Source organism: Haliotis rubra, unplaced genomic scaffold (assembly GCF_003918875.1).
Source record: "Haliotis rubra isolate DU_JTF1 unplaced genomic scaffold, ASM391887v1 Scf106, whole genome shotgun sequence".
NCBI lineage: Eukaryota > Metazoa > Mollusca > Gastropoda > Lepetellida > Haliotidae > Haliotis > Haliotis rubra.
The window spans coordinates 472,377-498,854 of record NW_025764959.1 but is presented as its reverse complement, the minus strand read 5'-3'; the positions used below and the strand labels follow the sequence as shown (position 1 = coordinate 498,854).

The window sequence follows — 26,478 nt, the reverse complement described above, 5'->3', positions numbered from 1 at the left end:
CATTCACTGCCAAGGGTGGATAACAGAAATATTTGGCAGTGGTAAGGGACAAGATGAACATTTGATATTCCACAATTACAGTGCCATCAGAAGACGTAAAAACATATAATTACTTGGGGAGAAAAATGAAACAAATCTTAGTTATAACAACTCATTTAATTTGTTTTTATTCCATATCCATAGGCTTCAGATAGATTGTACTTGATGCTCCTGTACATAGTGTAAGAGTTCCTGATTATCACCTGGGTTTATCTGAAATAGACTATAATTCCTTCCCCCAGCCTGTAAGACATCCTGGAAAGTTTTCTAGCCTGTGACCTCAGTTTTACCCACATCAACTTGATCCATCTTCTTCTGAACATTAGACAGGTGAAGAGAAATGGCTGTGTGATAGAAGAGGCTGGAGGCATGTCTGGGGAGGGTGGAAGTGTATGGTTGGGGAAGGTTGTGTCTGTGGGGGAGAGGGTGGCAATTATGTCTGGGGTAGGGGGTGGTGGTGTGTCTGGGAGGGGTGGAAGCGTGTCTCTGTAGGGGAGGGTATGGTCATGGCTGTGGTGGAAGTGTGTGAGTAGGGAGGGGGTGGCAGTGTGTCTATGGCAGTGATGTCTGTCTGAAGGGGTAGTCGTGTACGCAAGGGTGGTATAACTGTTCATGTAACCCCTAAGGGTGGTATAACTGTTCATGTGCATAGGGGTGGTATAACTGTTCATGTGTATACGGGTAGTATAACTGTTCATGTATATAGGGGGTGGTATAATTGGTCATGTACATAGGGGTGGTATAATTGTTCATGTACTTAGGGGTAAGTATGTATCCATAATTGAATGTTTTAAGGGTCGTGTGGGAAGGCAGCAATGGTATTGTTTTGGAGTAAGGATGCAGATTGATGTTGACAGATGCGATAACAATTGATGAATATGTTAGAACCACTTCTCACGGCCAGTTTACCTGCACCACTGTAGTGAGATCAACATGCAGCAGATTGTAGCAACTTCTCACAATGTCCAACGAGGGTAGAGGCCGAGGGTAGAGGCCGTTTGTGGGTCAGACTGAAATATCTTGAGTGTGGTACAGCAAGTTTCTGAGTTTGGGCAAACTTGTGGACAGGGGTGGAAATAACCCATTGCCTGACGTCCGAGTCCAGTGTTTATTTCTTTCGGGCAAGCAAATATGTATATCAGACTGTACCGGTGTCCAGTTGACTTTCCAATGTTAATTATGCTGTTTATTTTAAAAAATCGAGTCTGGACCAGACAATCCAGTGATCAACAGCATGAGCATCGATCTACTCAATGGGGAACCGATGACATGTGTCAACCAAGTCAGCGAGCCTGACCACCCGATCCCATTAGTCACCTCTTACGATAAGCACGGGTTACTGAAGATCAATATTCTAACCTGGATCTTCACGGGTAGAATCATTTGGAAGTAAAGATGATTTTTTGGACAAGTGTACTGCATATTTTCAGTCCCACAGTTGACAGTAAGGGAAGGTTAAAAGTAAAATTCTATTCTTTGTGACAGCTGCTAGTCTTCTGTCCTTCCTATGCAACTACAATTGTCAGGATACAGAAAAATATATTTAGGGTATGTCTGTGATATAATGAAATGATACAGAACAAGGGGTTTTATATTTGAAATTTAGGTATAATGGAAAAGAATTATTACTCATCAAAATTCCTTTGGTCCATTTCTTATGAAGAAGTTCTCTTCACAAACGTGTGTCTACATTACCGATTTCAGTTTTAAACAGATCCTTTTGCAGTAATTTCATATACTCCAGTAACCTTGGATGAATATGCCATTATTTGTTTCCTTTATGTATTCCGCCTCTTGTTATTCAACCTGTATATTGTACCCCAGGCTTGTGTCAGTAAAACCGTCGTCTCGTTTCGGTTGTTGTGTTTATGAATGTAGGATTTTACACTGGTGGAGTTTTATTTGGCCATCACAGACACCGGGCTTTGTGGTGGCGAGGTTAGACAGAATGTTATTGCGAGACGCGTCCATAACAGTCCGACCCATGCATTCACACAACATAAAGAATCTGATACAATATCACTCAGTATTCACCATGTTGAAAAACTTAAAGATTAGCTGCTATGAAATAGCATCTAGATCAGAGATCACTATTTTTATCTCTTCTCAATGTACTAGGCTGGTCGTCCAACCCAGCTTTCAATTAAATACCATTGAATGCATCTTCTGTAAGGCTTTCTGATACAAGATGGAAAGATGGCTGAAGAATAGAAAGAAGCTTGCAATACCCAGAATGCATCAGAGTTATGAGAGGGAGGACCACCCACAAGTCTGTGAATACTAATGATATGACAGCTTACTGTAAATATGTATAACTGGGGCTTTATCAGCCCGTAATCACCGTGTAGAATGTACTGTGGCAAAGTGGCCCGTTTAGAATAAGTGATCGTCGCGTAGTAGGAAAACAGACAATGTTAAGCACTTGAGCAGGGAACCAGAAAGTTAATTTTCTGCAGGTTTTTATTTATAGATAGTCTTTTAGTCATTGACATTACCATGTAACTTTTGATATTTTTGTCTATAATAATATATTGTGGTAACATAGGAACTACATTATACATGTTCAGGGCCTCTTATGAAATATTTTGGTGAAGCAGTAATTAGACATTTAGTTGAGCATTCCTTTCATAATGTCTGTCAATAATAGATATGTTGGTTAGGTACTGCTACCTCAGACATATTTGCGAAATGTTATCTCGTAAAGACATATCATTATCAGATTAGAGAAGTTTCTCCAAGTCCAGGTATAGGGATTTAAAAAGGCTCAATATTTCAGAACAAAACACCATCAGTAATAATATTTTGCAATATTTCAGTTTTCTGTTGAGGACGGAACATAGTAGTGTTACACTGCAGTGATATGAGTTGATGTTCATTGTCATGATATATAAAAGTTGCCAATTTTGTGGATAGTGAAATGTATATGGTGTCACTTATTATTGTATCACACCTGTTGTCTTAATGATATGTTTGTTACTGCCCCCTTGCTACCCCGATATATATTGTATCACACCCCTTGCCTTAATGATATACATACATATCTGCCCCCCCCCCCCAATATTATGATATATATTGTATCGCACCCCTCGTCTTAATGATATACATACATATCATTCCGCCCCTTGTCTTAGTGATATACATACATATTTGCACCCACCACCCCCCCATATTATGATATATATTGTATCACCCCCGCTTTGCACCCACCACCCACCCCCACCACCCACCCCTGTAGTATTGTGATAAATGTGGCACCCTCCCTTGCTCCTGGTTGAGGACACACATGGACACTTGACCCTGGTGCTCTCTACAGGTCGTGATGTGTACACAGACCTCAAGTGTTTGCTAACACTGCTCAGATAGTAGCAGGCCAGGTACCTCTGACCACGCAAACATACACCAACTGTACTATACAATTTGCTTCATGCAAAAACCATTATCAAAATAAGATCAATCACGGAGACCATAGATGTGCCCTGTCCTTTCACAAGAACATGGCTGTTGCTGGAAAACTGGCAAATTTTCAAGTCAAGGTTCTTTTGTTGAAGGTGCCATCATATATATCAATTAATCATCTTTGTCAGTGATCATTGTACAATATAGCACTCACTCAATCTCTCTCTCACTCATTGTGGAACAGAGCAGGCTTGTGGTATTTTGTAAAACTGTTCTTTTTTGTAGTTTCACCATATTTTGATGTTTTATTACTGGTTGTAATTTTTCCATATTGCGAATTTTTTAAAAACATTTTTGTACTACACAAATTGAAAACAGAGTCTGAAGTTCACTGCAGCAAGTTCCCTACTACTCAACAACCCTGTTGAAAAAACCCCACTATTTCTTTGAAGTCAGGGTTCTGAAAAAGTATTTTTTCACTCTCATGAAACCTTTTCTGTTGGTCATAAAAGTGCCTTTGATATGACGGTTATCATAGGTAAAAAGTATATGCTATCCTAAATATATTCACATCAGAGATTTGTTTTCTTTCACTAATGATTGATAAGAAGCTATAAACTACGCAGGTGTTTGCGAGCTTCCCCAGCTTATCTGGGTGTACCTAACGCATCACGCGGAGAAGAACTCTTCTTTCTTAGAGGAACGGAAATCCGATAACGGGGCGAATGTGATTAGGACCCTTACGCCCTTTATCAAATCATTAATCATTTTAATCATCCAAGAATTAATATCTGGATATTTTACGCAAAATCTGTGCCTTTGCCCCGCTTCTTGTCCACAAATTATCGTTTAGTTTCCGTGTTAGAGTTGTAAATAATTTTGATGCATGAGACTGCTCCCAGCGCTGGCTATGATCATTTGTACCTGACCGTGTCATATTCTAACGGAGTAGGAGATTACCATGGGAGTGTTGGTGGTAGTCTAGATGGATGTAATGTGTGATGAAATGCAAGATATGGATCGTGGCCATGTCCAACAACATCCAGCGCGGATCAACTCGGGAAAATTCCAGAATATTTCTTAAAAAGGAATATCACTGATGTTGAGCAGTGTGTGTAGGGAACACGTCTGTTTGGACATGATACGTCTCAAAACTATTTTAAGTGAGAAATGAGTTCATTAATACCACTGTAATGTCGTTATTCAGGGAACACAAACACTTAGGTATTCCACGTGAGCCCCTAATTTGTCAAAATGCAGCAGTGACTACTTGCTTGAAAAATCATAATTGTGGATTAATTGGCGGGGAGTATAATTGGTGGAATAAAAATGTAAATGTTATTTTCATTTAAAAGATTCGTTATGATGGAACCTCATTAACTCACTCACTTGACTTGCTGGAGAGGGTGGACATGCATGCTGAGCTGGTTGGCATATTGCAGTTGTGTTGATCACTGCTTTGTGTGGTCAACCATTGGTCCACCGTGTGGTCAACCACTGATCATATGTAGGGCAGATTACTGAGTGTGGCATGGAACAACCCAAACTCAATCGAGGGATTGGGTAAGCCAGGGGCCATTTTACACATTAGAATAAAAAATGGCCCCTTTGAAGTTTACTATTGATACAAGGGTAGTGGCCCATCCTAAATTCAGAAAATGGCTAATAATCTTGAAAATGGCCCATTGTCAAAGTTCTCTATCCCAATCCCTGTCCATCCATCCTTCCTTCCTCCACTATCACTCACTAACTCACTCACGCACTCACTCACTCACTCACTGAAACTGACAGTGTTTTTGTCTTGTGCACTGCAGACCCTGTGTGTTACCTCCTTCAAGGTATGCTGGAAGATGGTAGGATACTGTCCCAGATCCACTTCCAATCAGATACCCAGACAAATGTAATGTTTTACTGATACAGTGTCGAGGTTTTACAAATAGTACTTGGATACCCACGGCTTGGAAACCCATTTGGCCCTGTCTCCCTCCATCTTACCCATTTACCAGGTAATGGGATTGTGCAGATTCCACGAATTGTTCCCCCTCATAATACAAGGGCCTCTGCCTTCACCAACTGATACATCCCACCTCAACTTCCAGGCACAGCAGTCCAAGTTACCTCCCTTAGCTACCAGGATCTGCAGGTTGCTGTTTTTAAGACTCAGACTTCAAGACGGTTCATTCATGTCTCTATATCCCAGTTTAATAGATCAGTTCACATTGTCTTGTCCAGATTAGATATTTTGGTTTTAGGCCATCTTCATTTAGCTGAAAATGGGGGTCCATAATTGTATCTCAATTGTACAGATCTGTTCTCATGATATCAGTCAGTTGGTGCCAACTTGATTATTTACAGACTGTCATCATATGCCTGGAATAATGCAGCATCCAGTATTAAACAATAAACACAGTTGGAAATAAGTTTCCCTTGTGCCCTGATAGTTTCAACCAACCCATACGATTTTATTGTATTCGTTACGAAAAAATAATGATAGCTGTGAAAATATACGAATTTTGTAAAAAAAATACATTAAATTAAATTATAAAATGGCATTCATTAAATTTCAACCACTTTTTATTCAGTATCAAGCTATATGTGGCTACTTACTTCTGATTTAGGTGAGGACAATGTTAGTAACAAGTTCTTAGGATATCTATATATTTTTTATATTAAATATAAAATCCTTTGGAAAAGTTAATGCTAAGTTTGGCCAAGAAATACTAATTTGTGCATCAGTTTTTTGTCCAAAATGCTAACTTGGCTAAATTAGGGTTGACATCTCTGCATACCTCAAGTTCGGACCCTACCTTGTCTGCACCAAGACAGCCCAGCCAGCTTTATCTACTAATTAGCGTCCATTCCCCCTTGCTATCTCCACATAACGAGGGATGTTCCTGAAAAGTCTATCTTGATATTTGGTATCTGTGATGCCATGATCGTGGGATTGTTAACCTTGGAATGTTTGGCAAAGAAAAGATTATCCACGTCATCAAGATCAAGCTGTACCTCGTATAGCATTTTAGGCCACCTGTCAGGTATTCATAAGTTGTCCAGCATGTACTATGTGAAGGAATCACAATATGGCAGAAGTATCAGTTGTTTAAATCTGCACTACCACCACTACTGCCATTTGGATGTACCCTCTACATGGTCTCTTGTTGATGGGGCGGTGGAGTAGCCTAGTGGTTAAAGCGTTCGCTCGTCACACCGAAGACCCGGGTTCTATTTCCCACATGTGTACAATGTGTGAAGCCCATTTCTGGTGTCCCCCGCCATGAATTTGCTGGAATATTCCTAAAAGCGGAGTAAAACTAAACTCACTCACTCACTCACTCACTTATGTTGATCCCCAATGTCTCTACAGCCTGATAGCAGTTCCTGGTGTGACACTGTATCAAGTCGACCGCCTCCATAGTGTAGTGGTTAGAGCGTCCACCCGGAGGAGAGCGGAAGGTCGCGGGATCGATCCCTGACCGCGTCGTAACAAAGGCGGTTAAAATATGGTACTTGTTGGTCCCTGCCTGACGCTCCGCATTAATGGGTACAACAAGGACTGGTCGGCTCGGAGTCAGTATAATGTGTTTGAGTGGGGTATTCATGCTTCACTGCGGCATGGGTTCTCAGTGGGCTAGCACTATAAAACCAGCTTCAGTCTTGGCTAGTACAAGCAGCCGCACATACACATACACACGCATGCACGTCGTCATATGAGCGAAATATTCTCAAGCACGACGTAAAACCCAATTTCAACTCACCTCACCTCACCTCACCTCACCTCACCTCACCTCACCTCACCTTTGTAATGGAGGCCATTCAGTGTGTCATACTTCCCATATGCACACACACACGTCACTACAAAAGTGCAGTAATCTTGAATATGACGTTAAGCCCTACATTTCTGTGTAGAACATGAAACAGGGTTCTGATAATCACTCAAGACTGTCATTATACCGCCGACATATGGCTCATGCAGCAGACATCTGACCAGAATTAGGAGTTACACAATGAGGGGGGCTCAATCTAGGGGGAGTACTGTAAGTCGGTATATGTAGTTGTCTGGAACACAGGCGGCAGCTTTGGATTAGCCACAAAACCTGCTCATCCCTCACTGTGACTGTTGACCCAGGTTGAAATATGCCTGTATTAGACCGAAGAATTCCCCACCTGTGAATATCACTCTCTTCCTCCCTTAATGACGCTCTAACTATGTCTCTTTGATGTGCCCACAACTCGGACAGACTCAGCAGCTATTGCTGGCTTGACTGATAGCTGCTGATGATGGTCAGTGATAAGGGAAATGGTACCTTTTAATCTCCCAACCTGGGAATTATTGCTTTGGTATTGTTACGCAGTTTGCAGACGCCATGGCTAATGGCCGACAGATCTGAGGGAAGTCGCATGCTTGAGATTGTGGTAATGTGATGTTTGATGATGGGTTCTCAGAGCTTTCTGAAGTCATTCGCTGTACTTCAGGTACTATGGTAGCATGATGCTGGATATTGGAAAATATTTTGAATTAATCTGAAGTAATTTCAAATATCGGTAACTTTAATTGTAGTTATGTTTTGAGCATGATGAAAAGGTTTGAACATCCCGAGAAGAAGATGCATCGTGGCAATGGTGCTGAACCAAATGCCAGGTGTCAGTGGTGGCCTGTCTTAGTAGGTGTCCAATAGTCCCTGATATCACAGACCTGTCTTAGTAGGTGTACAATAGTCCCTGATATCACAGACCTGTCTTAGTAGGTGTCCAATAGTCCCTGATAAATAGCTGACCTGTCTTAGAAGGTGTCCAGTTGTACCGGATGTCGCTGACCTGTCTTAGTAGGTGTGCAATAGTACCCGATGTCTTAGTAGGTGTGCAATAGTACCCGATATCGTTGACCTGTTATAGTAGGTGTGCAATGGTACCAGATATCGTTGACCTGTCTTAGTAGGTGTGCAATAGTACCAGATATCGCTGACCTGTCTTAGTAGGTGTGCAATAGTACCAGATATCGCTGACCTGTCTTAGTAGGTGTGCAATAGTACCAGATATCGCTGACCTGTCTTAGTAGGTGTGCAATAGTACCAGATATTGCAGACCTGTCTTATAAGGTGTCCAGTAGTCCCAGATATCACAGACCTGTTTTGAATGGTCTCAAGATCATCAGCTTGAGCTACACTGTGTTCATGTCAGTGTTGCTGGTGGCCTCGTGTCGGTGAGTGAAGGGATGAATGTGGAGCTTCTCATCCACCATTGTCAGTCAGGGTAATTGCAGCAGTCCTGTCTGCTGTTCCTACCTCTGGGAGACTGACAAGGCCAGCTGACTCCAGCCATCTCCCTGGTAGCACCGGCTGCTGGGTACAGCGCCTGCTGTACCATTATACCTACAAATCATAAATCAGGAATGGTGAGACTGGAATGAACTTCCTGTGAGTTTGGGAAGGTCCTGGAAGTCATAGTGTGTTGCGCATAACCCTTGATGACAAATGTGCCTGTAGGTAGCCAAACTAGGGGATGGTAAAATTGTCTGGAACACTCTTTGATGATCCAGATTCTGGTTTTGCTGATTGTATTGCAGATGGAACATCAATTGTACTTACTCAGTATTTCATGACAGCACATAGAAATCCTGCTTCAACAGTAAACTGTCAAGTGTCAAGCCTACGTCTGTCCAAGGTGACTGGCTAAGCAGCACCAGTGGATATTAACTTATTTGGACAGTGATACATATGTAACTCAGGGCTGGATTTAAGAGGTGTTAACCCACTTGCACCAGGTGCAACCTAAAATACAAAACGAAGTTGCACCAGTCAAATTCCAGTTCCACTGTTTCTATTGCAATATATAATGACAGCAATATGCTATTGAATTATTTAGATGTTTTTTTCAGAAGTTTACCCAATCGAAAATTGACTTGCACCTAGTGCAAGTGAGACTCATAAATTGGTTGCACTTTGTAATATTGGGTTGCACCAATGCAAGTAACAGGCACTAAATCGAGCCCTGTAACTGTACTAGTAACACACGTTTACAACGGTCAGTGTCTCTTGCAGTTGTCTTTCCTTCTCCCCTTTCATCTCCCTCAGTGGCCTTGCACCCATTCTAGGAGTCTACCTCTCTTCCATTGGTGAGTCTACTATCTCCCCCAAGAGACCCACTCTTACCCATCTCATCCCTCACTACCCTCCTCCACTGCTTCCATGAGCCAGGTTCATCATCTGCCTGCCTTCAGATCTGACAGATAAGACAGTTTGGTAAAAGCTCTGTCAGCACCAATGTTTTAAGGCTGATAGATTTGACCATGCTGTCTTTTATACAAATGAATTACTGGATATTTTTCTTGTCACGAGTCCATATTGGAGTAATGCTAGTAGCTGAGTAATTGCATTTCTAGTCTGTACATTAATAGGACCACTTGAATTAAGCGTTGCTCCAAATCCACGTTGCAATTTTCAATGTCCCCACTTTTGATCATTTGGACTTGCTCTCTTACACTCACTCACTCACTCACTCACTCACTCACTCACTCACTCACTCACTCACTCACTCACTCACTCAGGTGAAATAAGAACTCTTCAGCAGCCATGGTAGTTACCTGTGTCAGCTTGATGAATTGGATAGCAATGTTCTCACGGCTGCAGTGATCAACTTCACAGTACACCTGTCAGTTCAAATAAAGCTCAATGTTCTCACGGCTGCAGTGATCAACTTCACAGTACACCTGTCAGTTCAAATAAAGCTCCTTCAACGTTCCGATACGTGTACTTTCGTGCACGTTCTCTCACCTCAAAACTACCCCAACATACAGATACTCGACTTAACCAATGAAACATGACCCAAGTCAGGAGACTGTTGAGGATCAATCTTTGATTCATCTGAAACATTATAATTCCTTGTTAGAAGATCTTTTACATAAGTCCACACTTAACATTTAGAAGTGGAATCTGAAAAATTATTTAAACCCAGTTAACATGAAATTTGAAATTTGAAACGACTGGCTTCAGCTTCCCCAAGCCAACATGTGTACCGATCATGATCATCAGCACAGGAGACAAGCTTTGTTGGCGTGACATCTTGTGTACTTTGTCATCTTTCCTGTAACCCACACAGTCCTATTGAACAACACTGAATACAAACACAACTCATTCACAGCCACGTCTGTCCCGACATGACCCGCGAAGCTACTGCTCCAACAACTAATCTTCAATATGTGATGGCTGACAGTCTGAAGAAAGTCTTCTTTGTCAACAGGGAAATTCTTAATCTTTGTTTTATCATGCATAGTTTGTGGAAATCTGATACAAAATTGTCAAGATCCTATTAAAATACCAGACTCGCCCCAGCTCTGTCCTCCTGATGCCTAATCCATCGAAGCAGAGCACCCTCGGCAATTACTGTCCTCATTGTGGTAGATAATACTGGTCCAGTGTCTGGATCTAAGGCATTATGAAGATGCTGAAAATGTTTTATCCTTGTGCTATGATGCAAAGTTTCATCTTGAGGGTATTCAAAGCAAATTGAAGCATTTTCACTGGCCTGCCATTGTAGAGGGGGCTGTGATTCTGTATTGGGTGTATGGAGACCACACAGAGCTTTAATATCACCTTCGACCACGTAGCCCATCAGGTGGGATATACGATGTATATACCATACTGCTTTGTTTGACCAGGCTGTGTGTGAAACAGTTTCAGCATCTTTGACCAGCACCTGGGAAGACTAATGAAAGACAAGCTAGAGGTTAAGGCAATGCAACTTATATTCCACACCCAAAAGTCAACATGTGCAAGGTTACTGCGTCGTCCTGCCTGATGCTTTCACTCCAGCTTTGATACCGACATGAAATGTCACCCTTGATTCATATTTTTCAAGGGGATAATTACACCCCTGTAAAACTGCTGTGTCGCACAGCAGAGGCCCAAAACAGTTCACCAGTCATTGTGTCAGTTCAAGACACCCTTTGTTTGAGTGGGGCTTGGCTTTTGAATGAGACTTTGGATTGCATGGTTCAGGGGTCAATGTTTGACGTTCTGTTTTGTCCTCAAGGAGATTTTTCTTACAAATGGTGGGTGTTTAAAGGAAATAAATAGAGAGAAATTTGTTTGAACTTTGTAAATGAAGTGTTCCCCCAAGCGGAAATTTTATATGATAAGTATACCTTGTGAGTCGGCTTTGTCGATTTAGGAAGTAAGTTAATTAGAGAGATTATGTAACAATGTGGCTATACAAAGTTTTACTGAAATCTGAGTGGTGGATTAGAGACAGAAGCATGCAGACGAAATGTTTTTTGAAAGTCAGTTTTGATATCAACAGTGTTCACAAATGGAAGGATTGATTGAATGATAAGCATTGAGCAGCGTTTTAAAAATGAAAGACAGCAATAAAAGAATGCAAGAGCATAAACGCCTCCTCAGTGGCAGGGTGAATACTTCAAGATCTTCAGGAATTTTATACGTAAACATGCAGTATATATACTCTGCTACGTCATTTATCTCCAAGTGATAATAAACAGATATCTTCACTTGGCCAAACTTCAGTCAGTAATATCATTAATCAACAGCATCATTGTTGCTAGGAGCGACAAGCTGTTGGTTCCTTTAGAGAATAATCTGTAAAATCATCAATTTGACTATCACATGTTACAGAAATATTCTTATATTGAATAGTGGGAAGATAGAATATTTCCATAAATGTGTACATCTTGTAAGTAGAGGATTTGATGAAATAATAGTATATGAATGTGTATATCATACGACTAACATATACGATAATGTTACATTAGTGTGTATATCATGTTAGTACTGGATGTGATAAAAAATATATGTGTATATCGAGTAATAGATGAATATAAATGTTACAAAAGTGGGTACATCACATAAGTAGAGGATTTGATGAAATAACATATAAACATGTATATCTATTATCATACGATTCACACTCGTAACAGATATGATAATGTTACGGGTGTATAGCACATAGATGTGTATGTGATGAAAATCATGTACCTAATGGATAAGAGAAATGGAACATTCACACCGTCTTGCCAAATGCTATGAGTATCTCATCGCTTCAATGATAAAAGTTGGACATAATCTTATTCACTCCATCAGGTAAACACGGTGATGGGCAAGTTGGTAGGAGTAAGTGCTATAGTGTCGGTTTTAATGTGTAATAATCTCCACTTATGAATGCCACAAGGTAGATGTGAGGATTTGAGGGAACAGAGTGACAGCTTTGCAGTGCCGATATCCCCAGTGTGAACTATCCTCCCATTGAGAACAGTGGGACTTCCTGTGCCCCGTAGCACAGGAACAATGGGACGGCATGTGTTTTATGACAGGGATAGGACATCATAAATTGCCTCAATCATGATCTGCCTTTGAAGCAACAGTTAAACTGTGGCTCTGTAATGCCGCAATCTCTCCTGCTGGCTACAAGATGGTGGGGCATAGGATGACCAGATTAGCATGCTGTAACAGAGGTTAGCTGCCACAATTATGTACATGCAAACAGTTGGTAGGAAAGTGTACACTGCTACCATAATCATGCTTGTGCAAGAGGTTTCTAGGAAAGCAGTACCTAGCTACCACAAATCGTGTAGTTGCAAGCACTCTGTAGGGAAGCAGTACATCAGTGTCACAATGATGAATATGCAAGCAGTTTCTGGGGAAGCATTTTGTTGTAACAATAAGCATACCAGGCCCTCCCTTGCATGACTATTAATGATGGGACTTCATGATGTAAATTGTCCAGACTGTGTGACAGATCTGCCCTAGTGTTGGTTCCTCGTGATTGTTTTATGAGGGATTTTCTCCACTTTTGAAAGAAGAAATTAGATGCTACTTATCATGTTAATGTAAAAAAAATTGTGAGATGGTTTTGGCAATCCTGAAATATTCCCCATGAAAAGACAAAATTCTTAGACAAATGGAGATTTGTGGTACAGTGTGACCAGGGGTTTCAAAAGTCCCATCGCCCGACGCCTGGGACAAGTCAGTTTTCATTTCGGGCAATCAAATAATGGTATCCTACTTGTCCGTGGGCTACTAGATAATTTCACTTATGGTTTCAAACTGCAAATAAACTTGGATTTCATTTCATATCTGCTCAAAATGTAGCTATTAAATTTCCCAATGATAATAAAATAGAGTTATCTTTCTCCTGTAAACATAAACATCAAATACCTTGTCGAGTTATTCTTTCATAATTACATCATCATGATTATTTCATAAAATCAGGGCAAGTGGAAAATTAGTCAGGGCAAGTTACTTTCTTAAAGTCAATTGCCATAGTTTCTTAAAGTCACTTGCCCTGTGGCAATTGACTTTTTAAAGAAAAAATTGAACCCCTGGTAACAAGACTGACCATATAAACTGTAAACAATCTTATATCGTTTCTCTGAAATTGTAGGTTAATTAAATTTCAGATTTCCTGCAGATTCAGAAATAGCATCTCTCAATGAGCCAATGGACTTTTAGCCACTCCACCCTAATTCAGCTGCTGTTGAAATCCGAAATGTAAGAAGACACTGATTAACTGCCACATTCTGGTCGTGTCTGTCTTGACTTCTCATATGGTGAGACATGCACAGACAATGGCCATGTGATCCATTGTCCAGTCATGTGACCTGGGTGTCAGTCATGTGACCTGCATGTTCAGATGCCACGGTGATAAGCAGTTGACACCACCCACAGTCCACACCACCCACACTCTGGAGTGGCTATTCTGGAGCCGCTGTAAACCAAAGTCAACAAACAGCAACAGACCAGAAATGTCAATACTTCCAAAGTATTTCGGTCATTTAGGCCAAAACAAGTTTATTCCTTGATTTACAAATGGTCTTGGCACGTACAGGGCTGCAGGAGTTGACTGGTTGATCAACATGATTATCAAACAAAACAGTTCATGTGTAGTGATTGCCTTGGAACTATTGACCGTGTTTCATTGTTTATTTTTCTGAAAAAATATCAGAATGTTGAAACAAAAGAAATCAATGGAAAGTTTGAACCATACACCTAAATATTTAGCCTAGAGAGAACATGTCACACTGGAGACCAGGTTTCATTCCAAAAATGTGTTCAATGTGTGTTGCTTAATTGTGATGTTCCTGATCAGAATTTGAGAAGTTAACAAAGTACACATACATCATAAATTGTATAAATGGAGGTATTTAAATACCTTATTATTTGTATGAATACTATTGCGTGTAAAACTATGTAAGCATATACGAAAAATAAAGAAATTTAGAAAAGTTAATAAAACCCTGAAAATCAGACAGCCGTAAATCTCAGCTTGTCTCTCACTCCCTCACCTGTAGGATAAAACAAAGCAAGGAAATCAACAGCTTTCACTAAAACATCCCATGAAGTTTGACCCTACATTACATCGGGCAAGTAGATCTTTGGTCAGTTTACTATAAAGTTAATTATAGGTCTACAATATGAGAGGGGTATGACATGAAGTGAAATTCTGTTTGTTCGTGATCTGGATTTGAACAAGTTTTATTGGCATCTCTGAACGCTGAACGTGTACATATTTGTTGAATTAAGAAGGTAGTGTTATCTTTTACGACTCTGCGCCAGATAAGGGAGCTGGTTTTGTGGGAATCCGGTGCTCTAAGATTTATTGACAACAATAAAATGCCTGGAAACCTTCCTGCAATGGGGTGGAGAGTTTGATCAAGTGTTGTAAAAAGATCTGGAGAGATACTTTGCTGCCTCTTTCATATACCATCTGACTTAAACCTCTCTGCTCTGCCTGCAAAAAAGAACTGTACGGATTATTGCACAAGGCATATATGTGTATATATTTACTCCACTTTTATGCTATGATCTGGGTAATTCGAGGGATCTTTTCCTCATTACGTACAGTTTATTGCGCTGAACGTGCTTGATGTTAAGTCTGGATCAGCGGGATGGTATTATATACAAATTGGCTTATGATTTATGGATGTAATAACACACATGTAGGCGATATACCTCAGACATGCTATATTTATTATGAGGCTATCACAAATTGATTCCACCTTCAGACTCTGATGTGAGAGTGGCATTTCACCATTATAACGTACGGTTAATAATTCAATATCCGCTATTTCAGACAGGCGATGAATGTATAAATGGTAAATTTGAATCCTCTTACAAATGCTTCTTATAAATGTCACCTGTCTCAAGTATCTCGTCTAATTTTGTTTTAGTGACATTCTAGAAGTTGGTGGTTTAGCTGTGACAAAACTAAGGATGATCAACTTCTATATTTTAACTATGGCGACGTTTCGGTATAGATTCTTATACCGTTTTCCAGCAGGGCGACGTTTCGGTATAGATCCTTAAACCGTTTTCAACCATGGCGACATTTTGGTATAGATGCTTATACCATTTTCTAGTATGAAAACGGTATAAACATCTATACTGAAACATCGCCATTGTTAAAATATCAAGTTGATCATCCATGAAGTTTTGTCATCTCTATCTCGTCTAAGTGATGAAGTAGAGGTACAGAATCTTTGCTTACTGTCACAGACATCATGTCTAACAATATTTTTCTTATCTGTGTTTTCAGAATTTTTCACAGAATTGTTGGATAATGCCAGAAGAGATCTACATGAAATGTTTGTTAAAACATACGGACTGCTATACCAACAAAATGCACACATATTCACAGATCTATTCGACGATCTGAGAGGATACTACAAGGGCAAGGACAAAAACTTAAAGGATGTTATGGATAACTTTTTCAGCAGACTTTTACAGAAAATGTTTGAACTTATAAATACTCAATACGCCTTTGACGAAGAATACATGGCATGTGTCACGGATCGCATGGACGAGTTAAAACCTTTTGGGGATGTACCTGTGAAGCTGTCCATCCAAGTGAGGAGAGCATTCATTGCAGCTCGGACATTTGTACAGGGACTTGCCATTGGACGGGACGTCATTATGAACGTTATGGAGGTAAGTGGTCATTCCTTTAAGTAGGTGTAGGTATATTTGTGTTGTTCGTAGACCTTAAGATATGTGGTTGTGGAGAATGTTGTATATGCATTATGTCATATAGGGGTTGTGTATGTAGTATGTGCATTATCCCATGCAAACTGGAGTATGTAGTATATGCATTATAGTATATATACATTATCCCATATAAGCCCTGTGTATGTAGTATATGCATTATCTCATGCAGGAGTTAGTTGTGTATGTAGTATATACATTATCCCATATCAGCCCTGTGTATGTAGTATATGCATTAGCCCTTATAAGGCTTGTGTATGTAGTATAAACATTATCCCATATAAGCCCTGTGTATGTAGTATATGCATTATCCCATATAAGGCTTGTGTATGTAGTATATACATTATCCCATATAAGGCTTGTGTATGTAGTATATGCATTATCCCATATAAGGCTTGTGTATGTAGTATATGCATTATCCCATATAAGGCTTGTGTATGTAGTATATACATTATCCCATATAAGGCTTGTGTATGTAGTATATGCATTATCCCATATAAGGCCTGTGTATGTAGTATATCCATTATCTCATACAGGAGTTGTGTATGTAGTATATACATTATCTCATATAAGCCCTGTGTATGTAGTATATACATTATCTCATATAAGCCCTGTGTATGTAGTATATACATTATCCCATATAAGGCTTGTGTATGTAGTATATGCATTATCCCATATAAGGCTTGTGTATGTAGTATATGCATTATCTCGTACAGGAGTTGTGTATGTAGTATATACATTATCTCATATAAGCCCTGTGTATGTAGTATATACATTATCCCATATAAGGCTTGTGTATGTAGTATATGCATTATCCCATATAAGGCTTGTGTATGTAGTATATGCATTATCCCATATAAGCCCTGTGTATGTAGTATATATACATTATCTCATATAGCCCTGTGTATGTAGTATATACATTATCCCATATAAGCCCTGTGTATGTAGTATATACATTATCCTTATAAGCCCTGTGTATGTAGTAGTATACATTTATCCCATATAAGGCTTGTGTATGTAGTATATGCATTATCCAATATAAGGCTTGTGTATGTAGTATATGCATTATCCCATATAAGCCCTGTGTATGTAGTATATATACATTATCCCATATATCTGTGTATAGTATATGCATTATCCTATAAGGCTTGTGTATGTAGTATATACATTATCCCATATAAGGCTTGTGTATGTAGTATGTGCATTATCCCATATATGGCCTGTGTATGTAGTATATCCGTTATCTCGTACAGGAGTTGTGTATGTAGTATATACATTATCTCATATAATGCCTGTGTATGTAGTATATACATTATCTCATATAAGCCCTGTGTATGTAGTATATACATTATCCCATATAAGCCCTGTGTATGTAGTATATGCATTATCTCATACAGGAGTTGTGTATGTAGTATATACATTATCCCATATAAGACCTGTGTATGTAGTATATACATTATCTCTTATAAGAGGTCTGTGTGTGTAGTATATCCATTACCCATATAAGGCTTGTGTGTGTAGTATATATTATAATACCCAACCCGAGGCTGAGTGTATGTAGTATATACATTATCCCATATAAGGCCTGTGTAGTGGTATATAGTATATATAAGCATTACCCATTATCCCATATAAGCCCTGTGCATGTAGTATATGAGTGTATTAGTATCTCATTATCCCATAAGCCCTGTGTATGTAGTATATACATTATCCCATATAAGGCTTGTGTATGTAGTATATGCATTATCTGCATTACAGGAGTTGTGTATGTAGTATATACATTATCCCATATAATCCTGTGTATGTAGTATATACATTATCCCTGTGTATATAAGACCTGTGTATGTAGTATATACATTATCCCTATAAGGCTTGTGTATGTAGTATATACATTATTATCCCATATAAGGCCTGTGTATGTAGGCATTATCTCTTATAAGTGTATGTAGTATATATACATTATCCAACCCTGTGTAAGGCTGAGTGTATGTAGTATATACATTACCCAACCCGAGGCTGAGTGGATGTAGTATATACATTACCCAACCCGAGGCTGAGTGGATGTAGTATATACATTACCCAACCCGAGGCTGAGTGTATGTAGTATATACATTACCCAACCCGAGGCTGAGTGGTATATATACAATACCCAACCCGTGAGTGGATGTACTATATACATTACCCAACCCAGAGGCTGAGTATATAATGGAGGCTGTATGTAGTATATACCCAACCCAAGGCTGAGTGGATGTATGGTCATTATAGAGAGTGCTATGTAGTCATGTTGTACCCCATTGATTGCACTGATTGGACACAGTGGCAATTATTGAACATGATTGTTGTAGGAGGCTGGTACATGAAATAATGTTCCCCCTAAAGCTACTATCAAACCCAAACCTGATTAGGTTATAGCATAGATGAGGTGATGGAGAAGAGGCGTAGTAATGATTTTATATCCCTGCTCCAAGATTAGGCAGATAAGGGATAATGATGATTGATGAGAGAGTAGCAGGGAATTGAAAGGCAGGGAGGGGAGTGAGTACTGTTTGACAAGTTGGTTTTGTTACATCTACGACCCTGAACTTCTTTACCCGGACATGGCTTACCAGTGGTTGATAGCATGAGCAGCTGTAGAACTCGTATTCACTGACTGGTTCACATTTGTCTTGAAACTGTCGTATTCCATGTTGATATTGGACCAAGGAACACTCTCCCTGCCTGCTGCATTCATTGATGACTTTACCACAGGTTATATATATATGACTTTACCAACGGCTTACATGACTTTACTACAGAAGTCTATATATTTGACTTTACTACAGATGTGTATATATGACTTTACCACAGATGTGTATATGACTTTACTACATATGTATATACATGACTTTACCACAGATGTATATATATGACTTTACTACAGACGTATATACATGACTTTACTACAGATGTATATATATGACTTTACCACAGATGTGTATACATGACTTTACTTTACAGATGTGTATATATGACTTTACTACAGATGTGTATGACTTTACTACAGATGTATATATATGACTTTACTACAGATGTATATACATGACTTTACCACAGATGTATATATATGACTTTACTACAGATGTATATATATGACTTTACCACAGATGTATATATATGACTTTACCACAGATGTATATATATGACTTTACCACAGATGTATATATATGACTTTACTACATATGTATATACATGACTTTACCACAGATGTATATATATGACTTTACTACAGATGTATATATATGACTTTACCACAGATGTATATATATGACTTTACTACAGATGTATATATATGACTTTACCACAGATGTATATATATGACTTTACTACAGATGTGTATATATGACTTTACTACAGATGTGTATATATGACTTTACCACAGATGTGTATACATGACTTTACTACAGATGTGTATATATGACTTTACTACAGATGTATATATATGACTTTACCACAGATGTGTATACATGACTTTACTACAGATGTGTATATATGACTTTACTACAGATGTATATACATGACTTTACCACAGATGTATATATATGACTTTACTACAGATATACATGACTTTACTACAGATGTATATACATGACTTTACTACAGATGTGTATATATGACTTTACCACAGATGTGTATATATGACTTTACTACAGATGTGTATATATGACTTTACTACAGATGTATATACATGACTTTACCACAGATGTATATATCTGGAGTGACTTTACTTCAGATATACATGACTTTACTACAAATGTATATACATGACTTTACCACAGATGTATATACATGACTTTTACTACAGATATACATGACTTTACTACAGTGATGTATATACATGACTTTACCACAGATGTATATATTTATGACTTTACTACAGATATATATGACTTTTACTACAGATGTATATACATGACTTTACCACAGATGTATATACATGACTTTACTACAGATATACATGACTTTACTACAGATATACATGACTTTACTACAGATGTATATACATGACTCTTACCTTTACAGATGATGTACATATATACTTTTACCACAGATGTGTATATATGACTTTACCATAGATGTATATATAAGAGTTTACCACAGGGAAAGTAGGGGAACTCGACCCCGTAATCATCAATAATTTGAATACTTATGTCCCAACTGACAAGTGAAATTTGTAGGAGAATGTTTTTTCTGAAACGTAATCTGTGTTGTTATGGATATTGAGCAGCCTTTTGACATTCAAAGTTGGAGGTAGTGGAAGTCATCGTGATGTGGGCACAGAAGTCAAAGCTTACAAAGTGCAGCTACATTTATCATTGAAGCACATCAGATGTGATATTCCAGCAACATGTCAAGGGATTAACCAATCACAATACTTTGTTACATGTTACCTTCCAATCAGAATTGTTTGCCTTGGGGGATTAACCAATCAGAATACTGTCTTTACGATATCAATCTCTGTGGCTGCAGGGAATAGTAGTAAATTGAATGAACTTGTTAATAATTTACATCCCTCATGTCAATGTGTTATTGTTTAGACTTCAAACACACTCACAAATGTAAGTGTAACTGATGCACTTTGTTCTATGGATTTATAAACATAGTATCAATCACCATGGTAACGGTATTGTGATAGGTCAAATGAAATCACCTCGATTACAACAGATAAATGAGGTGTGTTCCCCAGTATGATGTTTGTTTTGTTTGCTGTGGTCAGCACTTGCGACTGCAATTAGTTTCAGGGAAATAGCTTGTTTATTATGAAGGCAGCAGTTGAGGCCAGGCAGATAAGGACTTTCCAGGAGCTGTGTGTATTTTCTCCTCCAGAGATAATAGGGCCCTTATATCAGATCTTCCTGATAACTGCCTCTCAGGTTACATATGGACCTGAAATGTATCTGCATAATTAGCTGCAACTTGCAGCCGATGCTGATGGCCATGTAATTAGTTGTGTGGATGCACTGACACTATCCGCATTAAACATTTACTCATGTCACTTCAGAGTATACTTGTGTAAACTTTCGTGGGAGGGTCCATGATATTATTGGTTGTGAGGGTAACAGTATCAGAAATGCAATTAAGGAAAGATTGTGTCATACTGATAGTGTTGAATAAATCTCATTGCAGAATTTGATACTATGGTTAAGTTAGATTTATTAATAAATATTTTTGGCTGACGGAGCTGGTTAAAGACTCATCTGCAGGTGTAGTGAGGTGTAGGATGGGGAGGGAATGTCTGCAGGCTGGGGTGGGTGGGGAGGGGCTGCAGGGGGGTGGGGAGAGACACTGCAGGCTGGGGTGGGGTGGGGAGAGACAATGAATGTCAGGCAGAGAGGGTTAAAGACTCTTCTGCAGGTGTAGGGTGGGGAGGGGCTGCAGGCAGAGGTGGGGAGAGACAACTGAATGTCAGGCAGATGGGGTTAGAGACTTTTCTGCAGGTGTAGGGTGGGGAGGGGCTGCAGGCTGGGGTGGGGAGAGACAACGAATGTCAGGCAGAGGGGTTAAAGACTTTTCTGCAGGTGTAGGGAGGGGAGGGGCTGCAGGCTGGGGTTGGGAGAGACAACGAATGTCAGGCAGAGGGGGTTAAAGACTCTTCTGCAGGTGTAGGGTGGGGAGGGGCTGCAGGCTGGGGTGGGGAGAGACAACAAATGTCAGGCAGAGGGGTTAAAGACTCTTCTGCAGGTGTAGTGAGGTGTAGGGGCCCTGCATGTCGGCGGTTAAACAGAGATTGCGTTCATTTCTATGTGTGGAGAGTTCAGTTCCTGAACGTTCACCTTTTTGTCTTACTGTCAGACAAGGTAGGAGAACACAGACATCCTGACCTGATCCACACACACGCTCAGCAGAACTTGGTTCAGACATTTCCAGTTGGAGCTGGACAGTTGTGTTAAATAAGCATGAGGTGAATGGCAAACAGTATTTGTTGGAATGATGCTTCCATATAGAGTCATGAAATATGTAACATTAGCTACTCAGTTTCATGTGCCGTGTCATGGATCATGGATCATGTAGTGAGTGAGGGAGTTTTACGCCGCACTCAGCAATAATCCCGCTACATGGCTTCGGTCTGTAAATAATCGAATCTGGACCAGACAATCCAGTGATCAACAGCGTGAGCATCGATCTGCGCAATTGGGAACCGATGACATTTGTCAACCAAATCATGGAGCCTGACCACCCGATCCCGTTAGTCGCCTCTTACGACAATCATGGGTTACTGAAGATCAATATTTTAACCCGGACCTTCACGGGTCCATGGATCATGTATCAGTGTGTGATAAGTAACACAGGCCGAGGTCAGAGACCAGCTTTCCATGGGAATCTGCAAAAGTCGGCTGTTGAGTGAGTCAGGAATGTTGCTTGGTTCTATATATTGGTCATGTTCATGTTATGTGAACAGTTGGATAACAGATTTATGAGTTCTGTAATGTCAGCAGTGCCAGGGATCATACGACAGTGAGGTTACATTTGGATCCAATTTCCACTTGCGCTCAGCTTTCTTTCTGTTATCTTTGTTATAATATCAACAAATGTTTTGTCTATATGTCCCTGTCTGGTAGAGGTTGAATGGTATTTTGAGGTTCAGTTTTGTGTGACTTTCATTACGAAGTTGGTGTACTTCGTTAACAGAAGGATTTTACAGTGGTAGCAGCAGATAGCCAGGAAGTGGGGGCCTAATGGTTGAGGTGCTTGCTGATTGTTCTGTTTTATAGAGTTTGAATATATATAACGGACTCTTCACATATGAGTTTGTGTTCACAATTTGAGTCCCTGCGTTTCTTCTTGGTGCCCCGCCGTGATATTGCTGGAATATTGCTAAAAGCGGCGTAAAACTAAACTCACTCACTCATTCTACTTGGTGCATCTGTACTGAGTAGAATGTCCAGCAACACGAACTCCAGGAACATGATTCCAAGCAATGCAGACTTGGAAGGTACAGGGACTTTGCCAACATGAAGGATACACTCCATGTGTGGCTGGAATCCGGTTCTCTTATGCACAGCAACACCTGTTTACAAGACCTTTCTCTGCAAATCCCACACCTATGGTTTGTGTGATCCTGGCTGATCGTGAGAGTTGTGTTTTCCTTGTGTTTGTTTCCAGGTTCCAGGGATCACAAGTTCTTTGTCAGCACTATATTCGTGCTTGTGGGTTTCGCTAGAGCGGTTAATATTTGTGTCGGCAAGCCAACATTCTGTGATATGAGTGAGTGAGTTTAGTTTTACGCGGCACTCAGCAATATTGCAGCTATATGGCTTCGGTCTGTAAATAATTGAGTCTGGACCAGACAATCCAGTGATCAACAGCATGAGCATCGATCTGCGCAATGGGGAACCGATGACATTTGTCAACCAAGTCAGCGAGCCTGACCATCCGATCCCGTTAGTCACCTCTTACGACAAGCATGGGTTACTGAAGATCAATATTCTAACCCGGACCTTCACAGGTCCTGTGATATGATATATAATACTGATCAGTGAAGCATTGAATGCAGATCTTGTGATATTTATATATATTACTGATATACACGATTTGCTCACTCATCTCAGCCAAATGATTAAGTTGGACGTATATTGTACATCATTTTATACATTAAGAGCCTTAATGCCTTCATCTCAGACAACTGTTTTACTGCTTGTTATAGGTGCACAACAAAAATATTTCAAGACCCAGATGTTCAAATAACTGTTTTCACTTATTAATCCGTTGACACATATTAAACACTTAAAAAACATTTAATGCAGTAATCCAGGTGTTGAATTATTGAAAATAAACTGTCCCTGGAATCATCAAAGGCACACTGATTGTTTTGGAGCAAGTGAAAAAGAGATATTCAGGAAGTGGCGGCCATGTTTGTTATCTCTGTAAGGAGTTTAGCTTTGATGTGTGTGACTGTGAGCTTGTAAGAGATACACGTATGATTCGTTCATCCCAGAGGGAATGTCTTCAAAGATTATGGCGAACTTTCTTATCATCCTTGAAATATTTGTGAGAGAAGGTATTGATGTATATCCACCTGCTCTGTTAGAATGGTAGCCAATTAAACACGGATATTTCTGGATTGAAAACAGTGTAATAACATAATGAGGTGGAAGCACTGAAGATTTGATGTATGATGTCAAGAATATACCTTAAAGTGTTGGTGTACATTCCTGAGGTGGAAAGTTATCTTATATGGTGTGTAATATCAAGAATATACTTAAGGCCTAAAAATACAATGTTGTGATTCCGATTACCCGACCAACCCTTGAATTCTGTTGCCGACCCTATTTTTTTCAAGCAGTATGAATAAAATAAGCTTTCAGATACCATTGTTTTTTCCTGACATCGGTCATTCTGATAGAGAAAGTCAACATCATGGCCGCAAGCATGACTGAATAAACAATTACACATTGATAATGTGTTTTTAGTTTGTACTTCTAAAAGAAAATGTATAAAAAAAAATCCTACCTACCCTAAATTTTAAAGAGGTGTAATCGGAACCACAACATTTCTTTTATTTGGCCTAAAAGTGTTGTGTGTACGTCTGAGGTGGAAAGTTGGCTACTATGATAAGTAATATTACTGGTTGGTGGTGATCTCGGCTGTTGGTCAATTTTAGCCAATGGCTGTCTTGACCAAGGATATGCTCAAATATTGCATGCTGTCAACGTTTATTTAAACCAATGTAAATGTATGTGTGGTGTGTTAGATATCAGTGAGAATGGTCAGATATAGACTAACAACTAGTCTCTGCAATGAACATATTTTGCAGAAAAAAATAAAATATAGGGAAAAGGAGCCCCGAGTCTTTCTTCAAGCTGTGGAAATCCAGACTTGCCACTTTTCCTAGACTTGCGTGGGCTTTCTTGGATATATTTGCTTCAGGGTCTGTATGACAGACTAGGTCAGATATTGCCAGACTTTTGTAATTTCATTTAGTTTCATTTACATGAAAGAACGCTCTTGAATCATTATTTTTCTTCGTTCAAGACTTCCTTCATCCATCATTAATGCGTCACTGCAAAGGTTTTCAAACCGCTGAAGATAATTCCCAACGTTACGTACCAATATCGGTAATTATGAGTCTGCGTGACCGAGTTCCAAATTTTCAGTGCATGATTGTCTCAAGGCTGAGTTGAAGAGCTGACGTTTTCTTTTCCAAGTGGGAAAAGAGAACCGACAATTTGTTCTTGGTGAACTATTAGCCTACAGATTGATGTATTTGTGTTCATTCGTTTGTTTTCCCCCATTTAAGGTCATGTTTGCTCAGTGAATTGAATTTCTCGTCTGCAGACAAGGCAGTCATAGCTTAACACACAACGAGCTGGCTAAAATGGGGAACTCGTTCAAGAAAAAAAATGCTAGTTAAGACGCAAGAAAACAGTTCTAATTAGGGATTACTTAACTGTAAAAAGTGTGGGAAATTTTACAGATTTCAAGGTTAAAAAGACCTTGAAGGGAATGAAAACGTAAGACGTGTAATTTTGTTAAATTGTTATTTTGTTGTTGAAATTGAAGATTACTTTGAATTTGTTGAATTTGTTTCGTGTGATATTGTTTCGTGTGATATTGTTTCGGATGTTTCTGAGTATGCAGACAAACAATCCAGGGCTCAATTTAAAGAAATGAAACCTACTTGCACCCAGTGCAACCTTAGGTAGAAACCTTGTTACATCAGATAAAAACAGGTTGCACCTGCTGCTCAATATAAAATCTTGTATAAAATATGATGCTTGAGTTTTTTGTATTGATAGTTTAGAACATTATAACAAAAGAAACCTGGGACTGATAAGATTAGTTATCTTACTTCCTAAAATGTCATGAACAGTAAGTCCTTCAGTCACTGCTCATACAGTCATCAGAGTCACTCTTCCAAGTCAGTTTCTCATCATTCTGTTTTCCAGCTGAAGTCTAAAAAATTGACAAATAACTAGGTTGCACTTTGTAATATTGGGTTGCACCATTGCAAGTAACAAAGCACTAAATCGAGCCTGCAATCTGTAGTAATAAGTACCAAGTTTTGAGAGAGGAGTGT

The 26,478-nt window shown here is 39.4% G+C and overlaps 1 protein-coding gene and 1 long non-coding RNA gene across 2 annotated transcripts in view; one reads left to right on the top strand and one right to left on the bottom strand.

The window, feature by feature from the left end:
• Positions 1-26,478, top strand: part of LOC124277431 (glypican-6-like) — a 102,382-nt gene that overhangs the window by 38,843 nt on the left and 37,061 nt on the right. Inside the window, exon 3 of the mRNA XM_046713133.1 lies at positions 15,979-16,370. Within this exon, the coding sequence (XP_046569089.1) occupies positions 15,979-16,370 (392 nt within the window). The remainder of the gene's footprint in view (positions 1-15,978; positions 16,371-26,478) is intronic.
• On the bottom strand, positions 10,194-26,356 carry LOC124277442. Its single transcript, XR_006898823.1, has 3 exons — positions 26,251-26,356; positions 19,072-19,089; positions 10,194-10,205 (listed from the first exon to the last, which is right to left on the bottom strand). It is a non-coding gene; the product is annotated as an uncharacterized LOC124277442 (long non-coding RNA).